This window comes from Pholcus phalangioides, unplaced genomic scaffold, assembly GCF_987345545.1.
Source record: "Pholcus phalangioides strain wild (caught in Gottingen) unplaced genomic scaffold, Ppha-v1.0 ptg000015l_1, whole genome shotgun sequence".
Classification (NCBI taxonomy): Eukaryota; Metazoa; Arthropoda; class Arachnida; order Araneae; family Pholcidae; genus Pholcus; species Pholcus phalangioides.
Window position 1 is genome coordinate 88,103,054 of NW_028301608.1, and position 26,579 is coordinate 88,129,632.

Sequence of the window (26,579 nt, forward strand, 5' to 3'; positions counted from 1 at the left end):
AACCAATAAACGGGTAAAAATTAAAATTTCATCTGCAAATAAATATGCCTTCTAGAAAATACTGAAAACAATCATCCAGTGCGGTATTATATTTACATGTGAGAAAGACATCTATGTGAACTGGAACTCCTTCCGCCACCTATCGAATAAAACCGTTGTGATTCTCCGATTGAAATTAGTGACTTTATTTTGATTAATATGCCATATACAAAAAGTCATAAGATATAATATTAGATAATATTTAATAAGCAATAATATTAATTAATTTACAAGTTTGCCTCGAAATTTTAACAATTGACATTTGTGTGCGTTAAAAGACATTAGTGAAACTTGCAAAATATACATAATTAATATAATTAAATTATTCAATGAGCACTCATTTCACTGTGGTTTGTAAACAATACATTCCTGGCTCTCATTCTCTGCACAAACTTGTCTTTTTCTTTCGCATACCACCCCTGGGGATCTGTTAGTCGCCAGGCAGCCTGCAAAGGTTGGGCGACGACGGAAACGTTCAATTCTGCTCTGGACAAAACTGAATTTAAGATTTTTAATTCCATAGTCTCTTAACTGTTTTGCCGCCGTTTCTCGGCGTTAATATATATTTTTTAATTACAATTGAAGTGAATATATTTTAAAAATTTTACTGATATTGTTTTACCACACACACAAATAACAACTCGAAATTCCGAGGCGAACTTTTGAAATTTGGAGGCAAACTCGATAGTTTAATTGATATTATTGCTTGGAAAATATTAACTTAATATCATATCGAATTGGTTTTTTTTTTCATGCGGCACATTAACCGAAATTTTTCAATTTGTTCTTCGATTAAAATACTTTGATTTTAATCGAAGTATTTTAACAGTTTCATTTCATAGATATCAGAAGGGGGGGGGGGGAAGTCCTTCAATGATATTTCTCACATGTAATAGAGTGTGTGTGTGATTCTAAATTCATAAAACTTATATATAACTATATATATATTATATAAATATATGTAGTGTAACTTATCTTTAGTGTTTTATAAAACTTATCTTTAAATTTTGGGCAGAACCCGGAACGAATCAAACGATTTTCGATAGAAATCTACGGGGGAACCACGTTCCGCTTTCGAAGATTTCGGCAAACGAACGTGATTCCGGAACGAATCATCTTCGTTAGACGAGGTATCTCTGTATTTGAGAAAATCGGTGATGACAGAGTTTTTACCACCCCTAATGAATATCAAATTAAGCAAAAACATTCAATAATCTCCACGTAAAAAATGGATTCAAATCAGAATCCAGTCGTTGTTTGGACACCGAGAAGCCATTTGTTATAAAATACAGATAGAAGACAAGGATATTTCTGGGAGTGTCCTAAATCGTTGCGGTGATTTACCACAAGGAGTATTCCGCTATGGCCTTGACAAACTTTCTCACGATCGTCGTAGAATTGAGATAAGGCCATAACGTAAGAAGGTGGTCTTTTTTATTCTTAATCCCCCCCAGGGAAGGGCCTTCAGAGATTCTCCTACAGACGCTCATTAAAAATAGCGTAGGTGGTTGAGGGAGGAAGAGCCATTATATATACTCACACATATAATAATAAATAAGAAGAAAATATTTTTTTTTTCCTCCCTCTTTAACAAATTTCTCGTAGAGTCAAAAGATCAAGTGTTTTTTTTTCAAGTTTGAGAATTTTTTCGTCCTATGCGTATACTGCAATATCACATAAAAGAGATAACGGATAATGAACCTGAAGTCAAGTCGGCGTATGTCTCTAAATGTCTGCTAGAATTATACGGACATCGTGTGGTTTGGACGTGATACGAAAACGTTATGTGCGTGCGAGCTTGGTAAGATCGTTTAGTTGAGACACGTGATGTATATCTCTTCTTGTGACGCGTGTGTGCATTCCTAAATATAAGTTATAATGTTATATTACTTATAAAAGAGCTTTCGCATAAAAGAGGAAAGATGTATTATAAGTTATCACGTAATGCCTTTTTCATATTATCCATCGTAAAATGTTTCGTATGACTTGAATGCGCATTTTGCTGTTTTATATGCTGAGTATGTGGGGTAAATAGGTGGCGTGATTGATAGTTGTCGCTTTTTGTACAGTGTTTAGTACTATTTTTCCGCATGGTTATACGTTCCCTTAAGTATAGGGATTGCTTTTTTTTACTTAGTAATAAGGTTTCGAAGACTATTTGCACTAGAATCAACCTTCCAAGAAATATATCTTTTGTGGAGTAAATACCTTCTGCGCATAGTGAAGAAAATGAAATCCCACGATTATCACTCAAAATACAAAAAAAAAAAAAAAATTGAAACGCCAAAGATCCATTCCAAGGCTAATGTACCCGTTCCTTCAGTGGAAAATGGTCTGATATATCACAGACCGCTAGCTAGAATAAAAGATGATGATGGTACAGGAGAGTATAGTGATGATGATTGATACGATTACGAATATTAGATGAATGTATCGATGATGGAATGACAGGGAGGGAAATTTTTAAGAATTGAGCTCAAATATTGGAGAAATATGGCGTGCTGGAGAAATACTTAACCAAAGAAGAATTTTTTAGTTTTGGTTTTGAGCCCTAGAAAGTTCTTTATCGCCACCCACGATCAACTAGAATACACACATGCTCAACCCACGACTGAATGTGGCCCTCGTAGCTATCCGATGTGGCCCGTGATCTCAAACTTATTTTATAAAAATACTTCAGTGACCCGTGGCACAACTATAGCTCACTAACGTGGGATTTTTTCCCTCTTCAATATCGTCATCCAGCATTGCCGCTATGGCGGTCGAGTGGTATAGTGACGGACTCGTACCGCGTGGATCCGGGTTCTAACCCCACCGTCGAGATAGTGATGGTCAGCTGAAGTTGTTTTCCTGTGGTTCTCAACTTCGAGGCGCGAATGTGAGCCGATCAGCCCGTTAAAATGTCTCGCCACAGAGAGCAACAAGCCTACACAACAATAAAATTATTCTATCATTACACTTCACTCATAGTTCGAAAAATTGATGGCAGATGGAAGCACTACAGAGAAACAATCTTCACTCTTCAGGTTCACTGCACATTCCAACATGTACCAATTCATTAAAAATTCCGCAGAGAAATATGGACGAGGTGCATGTTGGTTCAGTAGTAGTCATCTAGCATTTATACCCAGGAAAAAGAGCATAAATGATTTTTATCCCCATAGAGTTTATGGGGGGGGGGGGAGAACTCCCTTGAAAATCAGCTTGGAAATTATTTTTCTCTCGGCGAATATGCGTATTTTTCCCCCACTTGAAGCGGCTGTTGTTTGGAGGTTATCTGTATTGTCAAGTGTATGGAACGCGTTGGGTTCGAACAAAAACGTGGCCGCTGTTCGGAGATTACCGTTGTTCGGTGGTGGCCGTTAACGGGAGGTTTTACTGCATATGAAACACCCCCGTACAAGTCAAAATCATCATTAGGGCTGTACCGAACGCCGATGCCATCTATAATAATTATTATTTCGACCAGCTGTGTGTATATACAATATCTATCATCCCCATACTATCCTTCCACCAATAATATATGAAACTACAAAAATAGATTTTAATTATAATTATTGTTTCCAACATCAATTTCCATAGGGAATGTTATTTCCACGAAGTGCATTGAAAAATATAATTAAAATTAATTCCCGTAAGAAATTGCGATTTCAATGAGAAATGCCAGGAAACAAACATATGTGTTTCTACACCATGTGAATGCAATTTTCAATATAATATATTTTATCATTTTTTTTTTCTACTATAATGATAGTAGAGTTTATATAAGAGAGTGGAAACAGGTTTAGAGGTTGGAATTGCGGGTTGGGCTCGAGTCAAGAGGTCAAGCACGGCTCCTCACATAATATATCTCTCATAGGCCTCAGATGGTATCGGGTAAACGTCCTCTCTTCTCTCATATTAATGCCATCGCAACTAGTTTCTCGTAATCTTTTTATGCCTTTCATATCTCACTGTGTGTATGTGTGTGTGTTGTAATACAGAAACCGAGAAACGTAAAGTGCGTATGCGTATCTAATTGCTCTTGAGGCTCTACAGATAGACAGAGAAGAGGCCTTGTTTTTTTTGCGTAGGAGGCCTCTTGCCTCTTCGCGCAGCTGTCTCCTGGGATATTCGAGCTACATCTGAGAATTTCTGGGGTTTTTTTTGGGGCATTTTCGTCTAAAAAACCATGTAATCTTGAATTTTGAAGAAATATATGTATCGTATGAAATAACTGCAATCCTATCTGGTGACCATATGTTCTTCTCAATCAAAGACTGGTTGTATGATTGGTGGTGAATAACGTGGTCTATATTTATCTGCCTAGTGTAGAGGTTTCCGAAAGGTGGTCTGGGTGTTGCTGAAGACGAGGGGGGTGTTCAGGGGGCCCCGAACAGTTTTTGGGACTCCCTTGAGCCAAAATTTTGGCATCCAGAAGAGTATGATTACGGAATGTACAGAAATGCTGGGGAAATGCCTTTATATATAAAGATGTGCTGGCTGACACTGAAAGTAAAGATAATTCAGAATTAATGGCAGAAATAATGTCAGAATTACGGTATTTCAGAATTAATGGCAGAAATAATTTCAGAATTACGGTATTTCAGAATTAATGGCAGAAATAATTTCAGAACTATTAAAACTCCAGAATTAATGTAGGTAATATTTTCGGAATCTATAAAAATCATATTTAATGCCAGTAATAATTTTCGTAATCGATAAAAATTCACAATTAATGGCAGAAATAATTTCAGAATTAATGGAAAAATAATATCAGAATTAATGGAAAAAATAATATCAGAATTAATAGTAGAAATATTATCAGAATTAATGGCAAAGATATCTTCAGAATAAAAATGGTAGAAATAACATTAAAATTATTAAAAATTAAGAATTAGTGGCGGGAATAATTTCAGAATTAATGAAAATAAATAATGCAGAATTGAATGTTTTAATATTGAATAAAACATTTGGAATAAATGGAAAATATGTTCCTAAGTCAAAATAAATATACTTGAGAGTAAATTCTGGCCAAATAAATTTCTGCACCAAAAAAAAAATCCCCTTTACGTGAGGAAAAACTTTTTCGCTAACCAGAAAATAAAATATAGCATTTACATCAATTTCCAATAATTTTTAAACTATTTACGAATTTATGGGACACGCTGATCCCAAAAAAAAAAACTTTTGCTGTTTTCTGCAGCATAAAAACTCCAATTAAAATTAGTTGATAAACAAAATTCAATTAACTGTTACCCCCTGTAAAATAGTTTATCGCGTAACACTTGTGTGTTCTTCACAATGGGTACCTTCATCGCGACTTCATAAACACTTTCGAACGGTAGATAATGCAAAATGTTAATATAAAATTTTACAAACACTCTCCAAAAAACAAGAACTGGTTTAGAAATTTAAAAAATATATTGAAGCTGATTTTTTGAGTGAAATATAAAATCGTTGTGTAAAACGGTTTTCAAATATCCTCAAAAAAAATATCGTTATAGTGGGGGGGGGGGGGTATCGTAGTAAATGGGATATCGAGGGGAATTCAGCACTAGATTATAGGCGATTCCAAACAAGATTTTGCTGATATACAGTATATGTAGTTGCAAGGGGGCTTATCGTTATATCGAGAAATCGAGTGTTGTTGTAGCGAGGTTTCACCGTTATAAATAAAAATCATTCCGTTCCTTCCCCCCCCCCCCTCATATTCTGGGAATAAATCAAGCTAACGCGGCCTTATTTTTCATTCGGATAATTAACGCCGAAAATAGAAACGGAATTCGATTCAATTTGATTGAGAGTTTTGCCTCGAAGTAGGACAGGTTTCGCGTTGAAATGTATTGCTTCCTGTTTCTGCCAATGATTAACAGCGAACTTAGTACGGGTGGTCTTTTACAACATGGTGATATTTCAATATGTATCTTGGGTTTATCGTTTTAAATGTTGGCGATGTAGAGGGATCCCGTCGACAGGAAACGCGTCCGAGAGAGAGAACATCGAATTATACGACATCATCAGATTCATGGTAATTATTTGGCGAGGGGCGCCGTTAATTGGATGCGTGAGGCTTTGTTTAAACAGACTAAGATTCTCTCTCTCTGATATACAGTAAAACCTCGATAAGCCGTCACCTCAAGTTATCGGAAAATCATGACGGCTTAAGCGGAGTGACGGCTTAGGCGGAGTTTCGTCAGTTTCAATGTGCAATGTTATGAAAATCGTATAAATTTGAAGTAATATGACATTTATTAAAGTATGAATCAAAATAACAATATTAATAAAATTTATAGATTGCGAAAGAAAAACTAATAGCAATTTATTTTTTATCTTTTTTATCTCTTATTACTTAAATTATTGTGGTGAAATGTACTCTACACTTTGATTTATACTAGTAATTTTTAATTTAGACTAACAGAGCAACTGTTTGAATAAGTAGCTCTTCTTCATAACAGAACTCTCTATTGCACATTACTTTTACATATACATCAAACTTAATTTCAGTGTTTGAATTCTTCACCAGTAGTTCATGGATGCAACTGCAAAGGAATCTCGAACACTTTTGACTTGGTGGAGGGGCCCTGGGCAGGGAAAAGTAAACAGGAGACCAACTTGGGAAAGAATGTCTAATTTTTTTCAACAAAGATATTTTGTTTAAATATCAAGCCCTAAATTAGTAGAGCCCCTGCTTTCTATGATTATTTATTATCCGTGCCCGCTGCACTTTGACTTTGACTTGATTAATTTGATTCTTCGATTTGCATAATTTCTGATTTCCTTGCACTATATGTAATCTTTGACATATCAATGAATTTTGGTTTTGCCGGAGATGCCCTGGTTCCCCGGGGGGGGGGGGGGGGCGGCGAAGTGCTTACGTTGCTTCTTGCGACAGAGCTTGGGTGTCACACGGTTTGTCCAGTTTCTCCAATGGAGCCCAGGCAGAAATGAGATCTAGCCTGAACAGTCCCCAACGTTCCAAAAACCTTATTCGGCAAATTAACTTCCCCAGCGTAACTTTCGTTACTTAAACTGTTCCGTCTGGATATATAGTATTTTATGGTGACTTTTAAGCATATGGCAATGCTGTTAACAAGCTCTTTTTTTAATGGAAGCCATAAAAATAGTCTGTTCCACCTTCTCAAACTTTTTCATAGTGACGAGTTAACCGAAATTAGCGACGAGAAAACGAGGGTTTAATAACATTATGGTCTATGAGAGCTGGAAGGGTCTGAAGAAAAATGACGACTAAACCGGAGTGACGACTTAACGAGGTTTTACTGTATTTCATACTCTCAACTTCATGTATGAACAAATAAGTTAATATTATTCCTCTCTGTGCTAATGTTAATCTGTGCTCTTAATTAAATTGTTAGAAATTAAAAATTAATTAAATTGTTCCTGTAAAATATTATTGTGTAACGCTTATTGTGGAGGAACTTAAAAAAATTGGGGTAGCCTGTGCCGTAGGTGAGGTCGCAGATTTTGACGTGAATAGTTCTTTGTACACAGTCGGCGCTCGATATAACGACCCCCTTCGTCCCGTCGAAAACAGACGTAATATTGAAAGTCGTTATATCGAAAGGAAAACATATATGATAGTTATTATTGGGACTTATCCTACCGGTCGTTATAATGGAATGATTGCTATAACGAGCGTCGACTGTACCTTGAATCACATGACTTAATAAAACAGATACCATTGGATTTGAATATCTATCAGGCGACACCATTGTGAGTTCTATTTGCGTTGCGAACCTCTCGAGATATAGTGTAAAATAATGTCGTTATATATGCCGGCTACGAGCCTGGTTGATACCCGGCCCGGAAGCGTTATTAAAACTTGAGTGGTACCATTGGGTGCGTCTTACTTCAAATTCATGTACCCTAACGTATTTATGTTATCAGAATTGCAATTACATGCTAGCTGAGTTCGGGATTGGTTTAAAAGTGTGCGACGCAACAACTCCCTGTAGCGGCTCCAGATGCCGTTTGTGCACCTTTGTTCCTATGATTTTGAATTGTTATCGTATGTTTTTCTCTTAAATTGCCCTTTCAGTTGAGCGAAGTTTTTCTGAATCACCCCCTATCCGTATATTGCAGCGGGCTCCAAGTTTTGGAACGTTATTTCAATGGCTGAGGCTCATGAAGGCAGAAGAGATGTGTTTGGGTCTTTTATTAACTGATATTTTACTGTATCTGATTTTGTGGGAGCAAAACTTATGAACATAATCAAGTATTCTACATATTATTGAGAAATTTATTTCTCCGATAAAAGAAACGATAGAAAGTGAAAAAAATTATGGCCAAAATGTTTATGTGCAAAATTAGAAAGTAATATTTAGTCAGACAGGTGACGCTAAAAACCGAAACTAAGTTATTTTGGCACGCGCAGATACCGAAACCGGAACTATCTGCGAACGAAACAAAAGTTGTCAACCGAAACAAATAATGTGAAAAATATTAACCGATATTTGACTATTATTCGGTCAAATTTCTCTCTATAATTTATTTTAACTGTAATAAATTTCATCCAAATGAAAACTTGTGACAAACTTTTCCAAAAAAAATAATTTTCCCAACCAACAGCAGAGGACGCTAGTAAAAACATTTTTTCTGTCGAGCATATCACATATATTTTTGCGATCCCTCTTCCACCAGTTCCTTAACTTAATTACACATAATTTTTACATATGATTACTGGTTACTCAAATAACATGTTCGAGAAGTTTCAAAATCAAACCCCCCCCCCCCACCTTCAAATCTCCGATCACCAACAATGACGAAAACCAGACTGATGGTCACCAATCTCAGCTTGCCAATGCAAGTTCCACATCACTCACCCTTAGATGATCCAAAAACCGTTTCCGTACTTGATGCTGTGGTTTTAATAAGCCATATGTGCAGTAAAGCAGTAGCTTTCTGAAATCGTAATAAAATTTTCCGGAAAACAGGCTTTTCTGCGAGAGAAATTAGTAAAAGGGTTGGATTTCCAAGTGATATGTACGGCTCACAAAATTGTATGCAAACTGCTTTCAGTGATCGTAGTGCTGAGCAGAACCGGAATCAGAAAGGGGTTAAATTTTTCCAGGGCGGAAAAATTTTTGCAGAGAACAAAAACACCGTTATAAAATCATCGAATAATACAGTGTAAGGTCAGAGTGCAAGATCATGTTGCAAAAAGAAAAATCCTAGTTACAGCCCTGGTGCTGAGGATTACATAAACAATGAACAAACTGAAACTGACACAAAACAGATGACTCGTTACATAACTGTACGTATTGGTAATAATAATAATAACAATAATTCATTTTATCGTTCCGTCAATCGAACCTTTATTAAGCGGAAACCTGTGTTCAACGGGGGGGAAAAATCTCGGTCCCTTACGATTCCGTTAAAGACAGGCTTTACTGTATTATTTACGACAGGTTTGAGCAAAACACCATGGCTCCTGGCTTCCAAATAATTGGGCTGACGCCTACATATTTTTTGTTTTGTCAAGTCTGGTCTATACGAATTTCTAGCTCGAGTGACCTCCTACGTACACCTAAATTCTTCAGCCTAACGCTGAGTTGGAATATTTCTCTGCCTTAACAGGCTGTTCAACCGCGTTTCTGGTTGCCAGCCATGGATCATTGCTGATAATCCATGTCAAAGAATGTCTATACTATGAGTTTATAAATACCGTGGTTAGCAATGATACGGACCAGATCACCTTTTGAATAATAATGGGATATGGTAACTCTCACGTCTAATGAAGTTAGATAATTCTCAAATAATAAAGAACTTGGAGAACTCATGAATAATTATCACAGAAAATATATCGAAAATAATTTATCTCTCATTTTTGTTTGCGTAAAGGTATTTTTTTTACGTGATACCATGGCATCCACGAGATTTCTATCTACGCAACCTGTTAGTGTATACCTTAAGTTAATAAGCAGTCATCAAGGGGCCGGAACATTTTCCATTTGACATGCCATGCGTAACAAACGCTCTTTGAAAGAAGGCAAGGCCTAGGCATAATTCACTGCGCGTGTCTCGGCCGCCAGAGGCGTCCCATTCTTACCATCTACCTATCCAAGTATCTAATTTATACGAGATAAAATTCGGGAGCCCAATGCCTGCTTCAGTGTCGTTTTCCGATACTTCCACATGAATTATTCCGACAAATCCTTAGCTTATTTAGTCCCATGTGCCACTTGTCCAGGAGACAGGTACGTAATTTGAGGAGCTTGACGAATCGGTGACGCCCCTTCGAGTAATTAAGATTTATGTCGCGTTTCTGCTCGGCTAAGCTAATTATAATCCAGGCTAACTATCGCCTAGCGTCTAATTTTCGATTCGATCGCCCCTTGGCACCCGAAGTGCAATCGGTTGACATATTTCGACAATCCGTCGTAGGCCCGGGGGGGGGGGGATTTTTTTTTTCTCGCAGAAAAGAGTTTGGCCCGTGTTGCTTTAGAGAGCTATGCGACGCGTAATGGTCACTAATTACTTTGATTTGCATCATCTTCACACTGCTTTGCACTCGGCCACGCGGCTGTCATAAACACTTCATTTGATCATATTTCAGAGAATATCACCGAGAGGGTCCCGAAAAACCTTGATAAGATCGCTAATAAGGCGACACCGAGTGACAGTAGCAGCAGCAGGTGTCTTGATGAATGAGAGATTCCACATTCCCCCTTCCCACAATAAAAAAGTAATTAGTGTATGTAGCTGATTGGTTGCGATGCTATTACGGGGCCCCAAAATCACCGATCAAAAGATAAGTTTCCCATGTAATAAAAGGGCGTTTTAGACTTCAAATAATGACAGTTATTACTAGGTCATTAAATTAGCGTATTCCGTGGAATAAGCATCGCGGCACCTTTAGACATAATCCGAAATGTTGGCATCAAAGAACCCCCATAATAAAACGGGGCCTAAGACCCCTTTCTAGTAAAAATATAGTGCGAAAAAACTTGACATCCATCTCGGGTGCCCCCTGTTAGCCATTGGGGTGTGGCTGAGTTGTCTTTCATTTCACAGATCTTGATAAAGACTGTATTAAAGAGGGAAAAAAATGAAATTATCGAAAATAATGCCTTTTTAATGTACAAAAATTTACAGATGCAGTATTGACATTCACAAATGGGAAATTAATGAGTATTAACAATGATGAATAATGAGTTGAACTGTCATGAGGATCTTAGGTTCCCATCCAAGTGATTTCAAACCTAGAAGAGAAATCAGATATTGAAATTATTTAGTCCAATGGTATCGATAAAATATCTACAACCATGGCCAATGTCCGAAATCTAACCGGCCAAAGCCTGAAATGATTTAGCTGAGTGTTCTTCAACCGCTAGTCCACGGGCCGGCACCGGTTCGTGGGAATTTTCTGCCAGTCCGGTCCGCAAAAAATTTCGTCCAATCTACGTATGTAATGGCTACAGTTTCAATTTTAAAAGAAAGAAAATAAGACTGTCTAAAAATCTGTTAGCCGTCAGAGAGAGAGTCTGTGTGTGTGACCACAAATTATTCTTCCTCATTATTTAACACTTTTGGGGCCGTTCAAGTATTACGTCATCATCAATGGGAGGGGGTTTCCGATTTGCTGACTTTTGATGACAAGGGGGGAGGGGGCGTTATATAATGCTTACGCCATTAACCACCCTTTATGAAAATATGAGTCAGGATTCAGAGGGGCAAAGCTGATGACGAAATTTTGCTCACAAGGGGGAGGAGGGGGGGTCAAAAATGGCTAAAAATTTGCTTACGTAATACTTGAACGGTCCCTGTGCAGGTTCTCAAGTTATTTCTCATTTGTTTTTGTCAGCAAGTTTTTATTTTTTTTATTTTTTTCCGCTGGTGTCCGCACATTATTCCTTCTATTTGCCTATCTTTTGTCGGTTCACAAATTGTTTTTCCCTTATCTTTTTCCAGTCCGCAAATTATTGTTACTATTTATTTATTTTTTGCCGGTCCGCGAAATGGTTTTTACTCTTTACACCGGTCCACGGGTGTAAAAAAAAGATTGAAGAACACTAGCCTAGTTTCTCGGATACTTCGAACTATAGCCAAAAAGACTTGGCCATCTCGTGAAGTGCCCGGCCAATTCACGATCTGTTCTGAATTCTGATAATGGCAACCACATGGATATCGATATTAATGTTTTAATGAATGGAATGCTTGATTTTTTCACACTCACCTAGTGCCAAGAATCTCGACGACATGATGAAACTTTGCTAATGAATGATGTCCTTTTATATATGAAGTATCATGTCAGGATGAAGGATTTGTGCGCTTCCAGCGAACATATACGGTCTATTCGCAGTAATTCATATCACAGATGCTGAGATCAAAACTGGGACATTTCTGATGAATTCACAGTTCGAGTTGGCACGGGCTGTTGCCATCTCTCAGGGCTTTCCTCCTGACCTTCTTCCATTCGCTCAATCTCGGTATGCAAGTCAGTGTAGGGTTCCCCAAAGTCCAGGATCCTAGGAACAGATACTCGCCGCTACCAGGCTTCGTCCCACAGCTTAGAGATCTATGAAGGACGATGTGTTTGGATCCGTCCGCACTTCGACCATTCGCGGACGGCGTTTGGTAGATGGACGGACTGGAATCTTGATAAACTTTGGACACACGCACCGTCAGTTCGGATCTCTTCATCGCAGAGTTGTGGAAGAGGCCGCTGACGGTCCCACGAAGTACTGAAATAGCATTCGAATAAACAAAAATAAATTAATTTTCTTTCATAATCTCTACAGAAATAACCACAATTGTGCTAGGCATTGTCATAACAAAGGCATTCTACCTAGTTTTATTGATTCCTTTTTTTCTAGAAACCGTAAAAGTCCGTGCATGGCATTCACAACCCGTCCATTTCCACATTGTGATGGAAATGGAATAACCGCCCACTTTTCTATGTCTCTTTTCAAAGCTATTCATGGGCCCCAAAATGAAAGAGGTAGGGGGAAAAAAGCAGAAACTACGCATTTAAACTGTTCCCAACATGTCTGACATTCTTGACAAGAGCTAAAAAGGGAGGGGAAATGAATGCGAACGCCTGCCATTTATATAAATGCACGGGGCCGGCCTTGTCAGGCGCGTTCCGCTAATCCTTTCGACCCCTTTCGCGAGAATTTCGATTTTTTGGCTTCCTATTGTATGCAAGAGAGAGAGAGAGAGAACATTATAGTTGCACAAGGTGCACAATTTTTCATTGAGGAAAAAATAAAATAAAAACCAAAAGGGACTTAATCCTCCTTTTGTGTCCGGTCTTCCTTTTACCAGTTTCAGGCACCTGAAAGCACTTCATATCCAAATCAACCCCCCCCCCTTCCGCCTTATTGACGATAAGCTTATGGAGAGCGAACTCTTTCCTCCATGAATGCAAGAGGTGCTAATGCAATGCTTCCTCAAAGTGGGCAATATCGCCCCCTGTTGGGAGATGTATTGGTCCGGGGGTGGGGATAGAAGCTCTTCGATTATAGCATAAGATCCTATGTGTTCGCTTGAGTTAGGGGCGATGAGAGGAAAACATTTCTAAAAAGGGGCGGTTGAAAAACTATGCGCTAATGCATACATGCTCAACCAATGACCTGAGGGTCCCTCGACCTCAAAACTAATTTTGTAAAAATCAAATAAGAGTCACATTTCCAGATCATTTAAGTGACCCGCGGTGCAGCTCTCTCATCACTTGAGTTGCACGTGACATATTTTTTAGATCACTTGAGTGACTTGTGGCACTTTACAGGTCATTCAAGTGACCCACAGCATATTTACAGATCACTTTGGCGACCTGCGGTGCAGTTACAGATCACTCAAATGGGCCACAGCATATTTACAAATCATCGCTGCTCAGTTCCAAGAGTACTTAAGCGACCTGTGGCACATTTACAGATCACTAAGTGACTCACGGCAAAGCTCAAGATCACTCAAGTGTCCCGCAGCACATTTTTAGATCATTCAAGTGACCCACAGCATATTTACTGATCATTTTTAAGGGAAACGCGACACAATTCCAGTTACAGATCGCTTAAGTAAGCTGTTCAAAGCTCAAGTAAGTGGCCCACGACACGTGTTCAAATCGCATGTGGTGAAACCACACATCTCTTCTGAAGGTTGAACACCCTTGGACTAATGGAAGATATTTCAAGCTCATAATCAATGTTACTACAGTAAATCTTAACGCGCAGGTTTACCCGGCACGGCCCGGAGGCCTCAGTTGCTTAGGAGGGCGCTGAGCTCATTATATTTAATACTATTTTCTTAGAGTAAGTACGTAAACTGAGAAGCTGGTAGAGTAATTCCAGGGGGCCTCTGAACATCACTTTGTTGGAGAGAAGCCCATGATGCTCTTAAAACGGTCCTGCTCGGAAAAAATAAATAAAATGAAACTTTCCAAAAAGAATCTTACCAAAATCACTGGAACAATATCTCCGGAGAAGCTCATCATTGTCACACGGTCGACATTCTGTAATAGGGGGAAAAAACCAAATCTTTACTTGGAGTTTGAATAAGGAGCACGTAATCAACGTTTAATACAGTATATACCATAAGTTTTATCAATGTGGAAAGAGAGATATTTTTCGACCGTATGAGTGAGTGACCATTCCTAATAATGCATATAAGATGTAAATATATATATGAGAGACCAAGTGAGAGAGTGTACGAATGACTGTGTGAGTGAGTGACCGTATGAGAGACCAAGTGAGCGGGTGAGTGTTCGCAAAAGACGAAAGCCCTTTCTCTGTCCCCTCCATTGATACTGTACTTACGTAGTAGGCGGCCTACTTGAATGGCCCCTAAGAACTTGCAGTGAAGCATAGAATAATTTATAATTTTTTTCTACCTAAATAACAAAAATTATATTTATTATTCATATTTTTGCAGCCTACTCATTATATTTATTCAAAGGGCGAGATATGTCGAAGGCGGAATGTCCGGGGCTAGATATGTCCCACTCATACGGTCGCTCACTTGGTCAATCATACTATCACGCATTTGGTCATTCGTACGGTCATCAACTTGATCAATAATATGGTGATTCGTACGGTCATCAACTTGAACCTTAATATGATCATTCACCTGGTCACTAATGTGGTCACTCACTTGGTCACTAATGGGGCCACGCACTTCGTCACTATTATGAATGTTTTGTGTTTGAAACGTCTACTGCATGCAATTCAAACAAACATGTGAATACATTGCCCAACAAAGAGTTCTACTAAAGCAGAAGTGTCCAATATACGTATATAGACTTTTATCTCGTATTGTTTTGCATTAAGTATTATCAGAAAATACTAGAAAATCAATATTTCAAAATACAGAGGGGACCCCACTAATCCAAATTCCACTGCAGCAGAATGTGAAAGTCCTACAGAACATACTTATAGTTTAAATAAATTGAACGACTCATGGGGGGGGGGGGGTCGATTTTTCAGAAACATGAATTTGCAAATTATTGGTAGGAAAAAAACTTGGGAAATGACGTTTGAAGAATAATTACTCTACCCATGTTACTCCATTGAGATTGTTTTTCTAGGGTTCCCCGATAAGGATACAGATTCGCGTTTCAGGCAAATCTTAGATAAAGTGCCCATACTTGGGACAATTTGGGGCATTTTGCTTTAATGTGTTGGTAGCTCTGAGACGGTTGTTGGAGTTCTTTGTTGTTGTATTGACATCTCGTGATAATTTCAGTAGTGTAGAACGTGTTTCGGTTGAGAAAAAGATTCTCATGTATTTTCCTGAAAATCGGTAAGTTTTCTTTAATGAACTACTAATGTTTTGTACCACAGTTACGTTTAGACATGATTCTAAGACATTTCTCTGATTCAGGGCAATGTTAGGTAATGCCTCCCCCTATAAAATGTCTTTTCAATCTTTTTTTTAATCTCTATTATTGTTAGTTACAGCCCGGCTTAAGATAAAAAAGTCAAGTTTGTCTTGACTATGCACCTGACATAGGACAGTGTCCCTAGTAACAGTCCTATATGAGGCACATTGCATAGAATTACAAATTAATTACATAGGAATGGTCTTGGATGCTAGGTCTGATGAGCAGCTGTTCACACTTCATTTTATGAGAACTCACGTGGGTAAAACAGGTGTGTTCTCATTCCCTGATGTTGATTACATTGATGAAGTTTCAGTAAATGAGATAAAAAGAATTGGTAAACCTTTTAGCGTCCGCTGAGAAAGACGTTTGTCTTCTAGCTTTTCAAACATGTCACTGGTTTTACAATTGAATAATCGACGTTAGAGTTACCCAAAATTCCAAAAAGAACACGGCTATACGCGTTTCGGAACTATATGAAGTTCCTTCATAAGTAGCAGAAACAAAGAAGAAAGAAAATATTGAAAAAACTTATATATTATTATATATTACTATATTATTTACGACAGTTTTGAGCAAAACACCATGGCTCCTGGCTTCCAAATAATTGGGCTGACGCCTACATATTTTTTGTTTTGTCAAGTCTGGTCTATACGAATTTCTAGCTCTAATGACCTCCTACGTACACCTAAATTCTTCAGCCAAACGCTGAGTTGGAATATTTCTCTGTCTTAACAGGCTGTTCAACCGCGTTTCTGGTTGCCAGCCATGGATCATTGCTGTGATAATCCATGTCCAAGAATGTCTATACTATGAGTTTATAAATACCGTGGTTATTGATTGATTTTTAAAATTCTAACGTTCCACTGAGGGGTTGATTTTCCAATACAAAGTTCAAAATTGTGCCAAGTTTAGGAACTTGACTGTAGCAAAATAAGAGATCCAACCAGCTGATTTAAAAGCCCAACCTTTCGGAGTAATGCGCTTATATCCTCTCATGGGACAGAGTCATGTCTAGCACTATAGCTGATTTTAAAAAAAGCAAAAAATTGAAAATTTGCATATTCATGTTTCAGAAATGGGGGGGGGGGATGATACATTATCATAACTTTTTGATTTCCACCAATAAACAAAGAGGATTTCTATACAATAATTTCCCGAGAAAAACGAGAAATGTTTAGAAGAAGCAAAAAAAGAAAAAAAGCATCTTCTTCATTTTTAGTGGCACAGAAACAACACACACACACACATAACTCTAAGCAAAATGCCTGTGATGTACCTGCTCATTGACTTTTGACCCTTAAGGGTCCCTCCAAAAAGAAACGAGGGAGAGGTTAGCCCTTCGCAGTCGGTGCATCTCTCTCTCTACATACAGTATGTATGGAAAAGACAGGCTTTCACTATTTTCACTGGTCCTGAAACCAGTCCAAGCTGTTTCTTCTCTTTATATAGAATAAAAAAAAGATCTTTCTCCCTCCATGAAAAATAAGAAGGGTCTACAAGAAGAAGTTCAAAAAGATCAAGGCGCTTCCCAAAAGTGCCATGCCGTGGCTGTACGTTAATGACAAGCAAGAATGGGGCAAAATGGAAAAAAAAAAAGAATTAGGTATACTAGACAAGCGAGTTTTCTGTACGTTTTTTTGGAAGAAGAAGAAGATCGTGGGTGGATAATATTTCAGGAAAAATAAAATAATAATAATAATAATAATTTCAATGTATGAAATGAAGGGAACTTCTCCTTGTTGCTGAAATGAAAGTGGTCTGATCTCCGAGGATATTATTTTGTTACTGTGTTGGGACATGGGTTTTTGTTTCGAGCATTTTCACCAAAAATAACAGATTCGCACAACAAAAGCCGCATTGGAAGGCTAAAGTCTCACTACACACGAGAGAATGAATGTTCTTCAATGTTTCTCAAAGTGGGCATTATAGCACCTTGGGGAGGCAATGGTATGGACCAGGGAGGCGGTAGAAGATACATATGCAACATGTGATCTTAGGGTGATGGGAACTTTTTCCTCTCGGAGAAGCCAGAGATGAGACAGATAAGTGGAACACTGTAGCAGGGTTCTTGATCTGCAGACCTATTGTGCTAATAGGATCAAGTCCACCAACCCCATTACGCAATAATATTCAGTATATATATTGTACATAGCAAGGTAAAAACAATGGGGTTTTTTCGCATCCGAGCTCAACGAAACCTGTAAAAATCTTCCCAAGAACCCTTGGTTAGGAGCCTCTGAGCTATAATCGTATTTCTAGTCCGTAGGTATTGGATTCTACTACTTACTACTTGACAACTAATGACTTATCAGGGTACTTTCAATATTTCGGAATACAGTCATGACGTCGTCATATCCGGTCGGCTATAGACGTCGCACCTGGATTAATACTGCTATTTGACCGTACATATACCTCGTTGATCATTTTTGTCGCACTAGGTCATTTTCTGCAAACGAGGGCTATTTAGACCAGGACCTACAATTTTTGCTAATTCCGAACGGCAGTCTTTTTTTTTATACTCTCTGAGGGGCTGGTGCGTTAACCTTCTCGATGTGGGACGCCCTGTGGTACCAATCTTTTCCTGTGGTCATGTTGCCATTTCTGTTGTACAATTGCATCAGGAAAGTTTCTGACAAGGACAAACCCCGGGCATCGAACTCGTGACACCTCTAAGCATCCTTAAGGCGAGTATGCTATCAACTTGGGCTACCACGCCCAACATGCACCTCGTATATGTATACGAGGTGCATGTTGGGAAAACCTCTAGGAAATTTGTATCAACTTGGTACATGCTGGAATGTGTGGAATGTGACCCTAACGTATTTATGTTGTCAGAATAATGCTTGCTTCGTTTTATATTGTTGCTGTATTCCACCTTCCACACATTAAAAGTGAAAATGGCAGATATCTGGGATTTTCATGTTATGTAAGAATCGTGTTGAAGGTCTGCTCACTGCACCCAGATGACTGGTTAACCATACGTGCACTTCGTAACAAGTTCCCCCGAAAAACTTCTAAATCAGAGTGGTTCTCAATCTCTTGCTGCCCACGGTTATTTTGCTCCAGTGAACAGTCACTCACGATCAGTTTTAACCAGAGTTTCTCTCGACATAACGGTGATATAACCGTGGCTCCCTTGCCCATAGATAATTTACCAACGGCAATCATATACCTCCCTCATTGGAAGTAACGACGGCAAAAATGCCTAAAATTTCGTGATTGCAACTCTTGTGCGAGTGAGCCCAACTATATTGTACCCTGGGCCTGATATCTGCATCAGCAAGTTAGACATTTGCTCAGAGCTTCCATAATTTTTGCACTCCAAAATTAATTGGATACATTATTAGCTAAACAACACATCTTCGATATTAGTTGTTACGGGCACAGCTCCCTCACTTCAAAGTCTTCCAAAGTGTGGTCTTGACTCTACAGGTTATGCTTCATCTCTAGCGCATGTGGCAGAAATCAGAAAGCTTTGCGAAGAACCAAATGAATACCATGGCGGAGAGTAAGCGGTGTTTTTTCCCCCGCTAGTGCAAACAGGTTCAACAATGATTCAACATACAGAAGATCCACCGTCGCCGCAGCGGTGGTCGGCTGAAGTTGGTTTTCTGCGGTTCCCAACTTCGAGGCGCGAATGCGAACCGATCTCCCCCTTTAAAAAGTCTCGCCGCAGATTGCAACAGGCCTACAACAATTATTCATTCATTACACTTCACTTACTACGAGTTGAGGAAAAAACTCATAGTTTAAAAAAAAATTGATTGCAGGTGGCAAAGAGCACTACACATAAAAGCATTACACAGAAACAAACTTGTTCGCCATACGTACACACACAAGTTCCAACATGTACCAATTGGTTAGAAGTTCCGCAGAGGAATATGGACGAGGAGCATGCCCGGTTTAGTAGTTTAGTAGTAGATCCCGCTTAGAACGACTTATTTTCGTGGTCTCAACTTTTACTAATACTCGTCGGGATTTCCCGTTTTTCGTGATGATCTATCTATTTCGATATCTTGAGTTGGGCTCGAATTGAATGCTTCACGGTGGTCCTGGAATTCATTAGGAAGTACAGGATTCTTTGGATTAGGAAGAACTTCTTACTCGGTGGAGTTTGAACCCGGGTTCTTGTGATGCAAGCCCGTCACTATGACCACTCGACCGCCACAGCACCAACTTTAAAGGGACTATGGACAAGCAAGAAATCAGGGAACCTCACGACCAGTTTCGAAATTTTTTAGTCAATCAGCAGCAAGTAAATGTTTTTCACATTTCTGGCATCCATACAAAAAATAAACCCCACACAGTCAACATTGACATTCCCCCATTCACCAGAACATCTACAACAGCAACAGCAGAGATTTGATGAGCAGTAGGCCCCCAAACTCGTACAAATCGTGACACACCAGAAGAACCGAGCCACTCCTTTCAAGTCAGCGGGTGGGTGAGTAGGTATATACTCCCAGTATATAAGATAGTGAGTGCGAAAAGTGCATAAACCTCACTCTTGAGGTCGTGGTCGGCGTACTTTTTTTGTGTGGAAAACCTAGAGAAAAGAGAGAGAACACACCTTCTACTCAAAGTGGAAGACGCGTTTCTTCTCTTCTCTCTCTCTCACATCATCCATTTTTCTTTTGATTCGGTTTACTTCTGCCCAATCTCGACACAAGAAAGAGATTCTCGATTTGCAGAATAAAAAAAAAAAAAAGTACGATATTCCAGAGAAGCTTCAGGAAGAAAATGGTGTTTGGTCTAAGGGCGTGTCGAAGTTATGGTAGAATATAATAATAATAGTAATAATAATAGAAAAGATGCGAAATTAAGAATGATTTGCCTTTCTTATCTCTCTTCCACCACCATCCATTACACCGTTTGCTTTATCATCATGGGCGCGCACATGGGCAAACACTACACACCAGCTGGTTTGTTCATGAGGAAAATGGGACTGCGCTTTATTTTATGAAGAAGATATGGCTTTTGTGTATGTGTTGTGTGTGTGCAGTGTTGTATAGATGTTGTTCTGAAAGCGGACCATGTTCCGATCCGATCTCGCGCGTATTTTTTTTAGTGGTCCGATGGGATTATTCTGGTTCTGACAGACACACACACAAGCAGCGTTGCCAACGGTCAAAAATTTTCCAACTACATTCTTCATCAAAAAAAAACAAAAAACTAGAAACCAAGCTTAAACAGCTGGAATCAATTTCAATCATTATTTGGATGACCATACGGCACGTGTTTCCCGGGACGTTCGATTCATTCGTTCATTCACAGGAAAAATTATTGAAAAAAAAACTAGATGGGAATTTTTTCCCAACTAAATGGTGGCAAAAACGACCAGATCGAGTTAGAAAATAACTAAATTAGTAAACACTACTACTAAACCAGACATGCACCACGTCATATTCCTCTGTGGAACTTCTAACGAATTGGTATATGTTGGAATGTGTGTGTATGTATGGTGAACCTATCGTGAAGTTTTTTCTGTGTAATGCTTGTTATGTGTAGTGCTGCCATCTGCAATCAATTTTTTAAACTATGAGTTTTTTTACCCAACTCACAGTGAGTGAAGTGTAATGAATGAATAATTGTAAAGTTGTAGGCCTGAATTAGCAAACACTGCACACAAACTTGCTTAGCTGCTGATTTGCGGTTTTCTCAACCCATTTGACCCAGCGGTTCTCAACCGGTGCTCCGCGGCCACTCGAGGATAATCAAATAAATCAATAAATTTGATAAAGAAACAAAAAAAAAGGCCTAAAGGGTACCGCCATATAAATAATATACTAAAAAGGGCTCCTCGAGTTAAAGAGGGCTACGCCGTAGAAATTATACACTGAAAAATTATACACTGTTGCTGCTGTGGTGGTCGAGTGGTTATAGTGACGTACTCGCGATGCGAGGATCCGGGTTCGAACCCCACAGTGGTGGTCGGCTGAAGTTGGTTTTCTGTGGTTCCCAACTTCAAGATCTCCCCGTTAAAAAGTCTCGCCACAGAGAGCAACAGTCCTACAACGATAAATCATTCAATCACAACACTTCACTCATAGTTAGAAAAACTGGTGGCAGATGGCAGCACTACACATAACAAGCATTACAGAGAAACAAAAAACTTCACGTCAGGTTTCACTACACGTACACGCACATTCTCGCATGTACCGATACGTTGGGGGTTCCGTGGGGGGGGGGTTGTTCAAGATGCATTCAAGTATTCATGTTATGTTGTTCTGAGTTTCTACATGCGTTAGGGTAACGACATGCACGCCCCCTCCCCCCAAGAATTGGTCTGACAGGGATCCAGCCCTGGGGCCCAAGTGGCGCTGTGGTAAGATGCTCGTCTACTACCGTGACTACTACCGTCAGGTTCGAACCGCGGGAAGAATAGAGATAGCTAGATATTTTCCCTTAGGAGCTTGAGGCACCCAGATGGCGCTATGGTTGCCATCCCAACTCGTTAACGGCAGTAAATTGCAATATAGCGATATGGCCGCAGTTGGTGAAGTGGCCCTGGACAATTCTTAGTTTTTTTTTGTATTTCCGTGCTATAAATTTACTATACAGGAGTTCGGAAAAAATCAGACCGGGGGTCTACCCAAGATGTAGTCCACCCAAGGGATGTGGATGGGGCATGATACGGGTGCTATTTTTCTGATGCTGCAAATAAAGGGTGCTCATAATCACAGCGAAAAAAAAAATTTTCACCACCCCCCCCCCCCTCCGGCTGTATATTATTCATTGAGCCAGTCTCTCTCACACACACACACTTCTAACATAGATGTCGGCACTTCTCGGGCACGAAACACGCCCAAAATCCTAACAACATAAGTGCGTTAGGACGGATACACTCACCTACCTTCAGGGCATGCATCAGTTTGTCACTTTGTTAGAAAATTCCTCAGAGGAATGTTAACGAGGGAAATGTGGCAGTGTGGTAGTTGTATATTATTGGACTTATCACGTAACAGCGTAAACAAGATTTTCTTATGACAATGAAGACAATTTCTTGGACAATGAATATCATAGACCAGGTAAGGACGTCTTCAACACTTACGAGTTGTAAAAAGTATCACAAAAAAGAGCACACATATGACAACTCTGACGTACGACTCATCAGTTTGCTTCATCTAAGACTAGCATAAGGTTAATTACTGAATGCAACTTTGATGAAAAAGTTTAATCGAGGTCGTGAGCACGAAATCAAACACAAACACTGAGCATTCTTGGGTAATATAGGGAGCGTTTGCGAGCAAAAATTTGAAGATGCCTGCATTAAGCGAAGAATGTTTGTTATTGAAATAATATTAGTTATTGAAATGAGAGACCCCCTAACTTTCTGCAATCAAGATATTCTCGATCGTGAGGAAACTTCGAGAAGTCTCCAATCGTGTATCATCGACACCTTCAATAGCCCAAGGCTTGCGAGGTCATAAATAAAGGTGTTTGGTGCTTCTTCGCGAGATATCAGCAATAAAGTTCAAATCCATCAACTCTCCAAGATTTTGTGGAAGCGTTACCATCGAATCCAGAATTGAAAAGTGACATGAATCCACGGGAAATGTGATACAAATTGTCCCCATTGTGATACAATACATCGATCTAAATCAATGGCAACGTAAATATTTTTCTGACATCGAGCATGTGACGATCGATGTTGACGTTTTACTGGCCGTTGAGTCTCACTCGTGCCAATGACAGCCGAGGTGTCGCGAAGGAGGTTCCGAATATCGAAATGAATCTAAACACATCACATCCGATTATTATTTACAATATAGCCAAAAAAGTCACACGACATTATGAGTCTTAGACCTTTTAGAGAAATACCTGACGAATCATTCCGTAATTTCGGAAATAATTTTAGAATTAATAAAAGAAATAATTTCGCAATTATTAGAAGTCATTAATAATTCTGAGGGTCCTCTTTTTTGATTCAGGACCTCAATTGCCCAATCGTCGAGACGCGACTGATTCAACCTATTCTAAAACGCATTAGAAAACTTTTAGTATGGTTTTTCCCACACTTTTAATGTTAGTGTCATGAGTTTAGGATATACATGTTCAACCCATGCCATGGCTTGCAGTCCCAACGGGGCTCTTCGAGTCATTTGATGTATCCCGCGACCTCGAACCGAATTTTGTAAAAATGAACTAAGTGGCAAGTTACCAGATCTAGCCAGTGATCTCCGATGCAGTTCCATACCACTCAAGTGGTCAGCGGCACACTGCCAGATCACTTGGGTGACCTCAGGTGACCAATTCCAGATCACTTAGGGCCGTATTCACCGACATGGTTTAAACTGTAGTCACAATTTTTGGATAAGGGATCAACGTAGATTGGTTGAAAATCCGAATTCAACCAATCCGTGTCGATCTCTCATCAAAAAATTGTGACTATAGTTTAAACCAGTGTTTCCCAAAGTGGGCAATATCGTCCCCTGGTGGACGATGGAATAGTCCAGGGGGGCGATGGAAGCTACGGTTATACCATTGGATTCTATGGGCTTGTTTGAGTTGGGGGGCGATGAGAGAGAAAAATTTCTGAAGAAGGGGGCAATGGAACAAAAAAGTTTGGAAAACCTTGTCGGCAAACACCGCCCTTAAATGGCCCGAGGTGCAATTTCAAATCACTTAAGTGGCCTGTGGTGCAATTCCAGATCACTTAAGTGACTCGCGGCGCATTCTCACTTAAATTAAACGGTCCACAGCATATTTCCAGATCACTTCAGTGAACCACGGTACACTTACAGATCATTTCAGTGGAAACGACACATTTTCAAACCAATGAAGTGATCCACACTCCCTAAAAGAATGAGCATCCTTGGTTTGGAACTACCCTGTATTTTCATAAATATCAATGATAAGTGCCATATATTAAAAAAAAGGTCTCTCAAATAGCAGAGCATAGTAAAAGCGGTGCGTTTGCATCGACGACATAAGTCCACAAAATAAACTACACTAGGTCACAAATAGTGATAGCCACGATAACGATAAACATGGGACCACAGAAAAGTAATGACCCAAGATATGAGTGAGGATAATCTTCTCTCCAGTGCTAAAGACCTCGGCGGGCGGTATCTTTTTGCAAGCGACGACGTGACGGAACGTTTCCTCGTATGTGTGTCGGCACAGATTAAAACCGAATATTAACCACATGCCGGTGACAGATATCTACCTCCATGAGCGAGTTGGTGGGAATCTGGTCCATGTAAAATGACGAGAACACACACAGTAACATCTAATGTTTCCAAGTGGAACGAATCCAACTTCCTCCGTATCTGATCGATAAATTCGTGATGGTTGCCAAGTCACATGAAAGAGAGGCCATATGGCTTCGATAAATAATTTGCTTTTCTTCCTGTTTCATTGGAGTTTTCTTTCCAGTTTGAAACTCTTTGATTACGTTTTTTGAAGCAAAACAGTCCGACGTATTGGAATTTCGTTTTCTTAAGTGTAATCAAGCTTGGATGTATGTATAGTAAATAGGCTTTGGGAGGCAATGGAATAAAGGACCGGAGGTTGGCTGTGGGAGCAAGTAATCTACAACAGCATGTCGACCATGACCTTCCCCCGTTCTGTCCTGTTTATCCTGATATAACCTGTTTATCCAAAATAATACGAGTCATAGCAGAAAAATCGAAGGATGTCCACTCACCGGTGACTTTTGAATGTACTGTACTCTACAACACGGGTTTCCAACTGGTGTTCAGCAGAACCCTGGGGTTCAATGATAATTTTTTTGGGATTCCGCATGATTGAACGCCACGGAATCCACAGAGCATTCAAACAGGAAAACTTTCTTGTTACTCATACTCGCAAAGCTGTGCTTTGTTTATAATTTTAATGAGATAGTGTTGTTAAAAAAAATTCAGACCATCAGAATAACTAACCTGACCGCAACTAACCAATGCGCAAGTATGCGCGTGTGCATGCGTTAAGATGGTCCGGGGGGCAGTTTATTAACCCTTACAGTGGCACTCCCGAGGTATCTCATTAAACTTGATCTGCTTTATTTCGGTCACCCCAAAATATCTCGAGTTCTTAACACTTTTTTAGTTCCAATGTCGCAGTTATAATGAGGATCGGGAAAATTTCAAAAACGGTGAAAGAATCAGGCAATATCTTCCTCCTTCAATTAAGAAACAAACAAAATGAGTGAAACAGCACTGAATGCTTGATAATTAATAAATACCCTCCGCTGAGGTTGGGAAGCACCGGAGGTAAGGTTCTGTTTTGATCTAAAAACAGTTGTTCGTTGTTGGTGTGTTGGCTTTATCTCTTATAAACATATATAACGAACATAGTCAAAGATGCGTGCACATTCGTCCTCATGGCCGTGTTTAGGCATGTCTGGTAACCCTATCAACGCCTTTTCTCACATATTGAGTACGTGAATAATAAATAATATTATTTTACACACGCACATTGGAACCTTGCTGGCATCTATGAACCATAAAAAATACTAAGCATTAGCTTGCTTAAAAAATCCTGCTGAACTGAATAAAATTTTTTGTTTCCGTGGTACCAGGGATCCTTTTTATTTTCCAGGTACTAGACACATTATCTTTTATTTCATCTGCACATTTCTGTTGTTTCTCTCCGCACAGAATTTCGATATCTGTGCAGAGCAACAAAATAACATATTTAGCCTCGTATAAGCAATACAATTCGAAGTAGATTTTTTTAATGATTTTTCCAGCTTCCAATACGTATCATTAACTAAAAAAAA

General features: G+C 39.2%; 1 protein-coding gene across 1 annotated transcript in view; it reads right to left on the bottom strand.

Annotated features, from left to right (window-relative positions):
• Positions 1–11,092: 11,092 nt before the first annotated feature.
• The window catches only part of LOC149076969 (meteorin-like protein), a 28,770-nt gene continuing 13,283 nt past the window's right edge, over positions 11,093–26,579 (bottom strand). The window contains exons 3-5 of the mRNA XM_089244693.1: positions 14,432–14,488; positions 12,215–12,722; positions 11,093–11,240 (exon numbers count right to left, since the gene is read on the bottom strand). Of these exons, the coding sequence (XP_089100819.1) occupies positions 12,391–12,722; positions 14,432–14,488 (389 nt within the window). The 3' untranslated portion in view covers positions 11,093–11,240; positions 12,215–12,390. The remainder of the gene's footprint in view (positions 11,241–12,214; positions 12,723–14,431; positions 14,489–26,579) is intronic.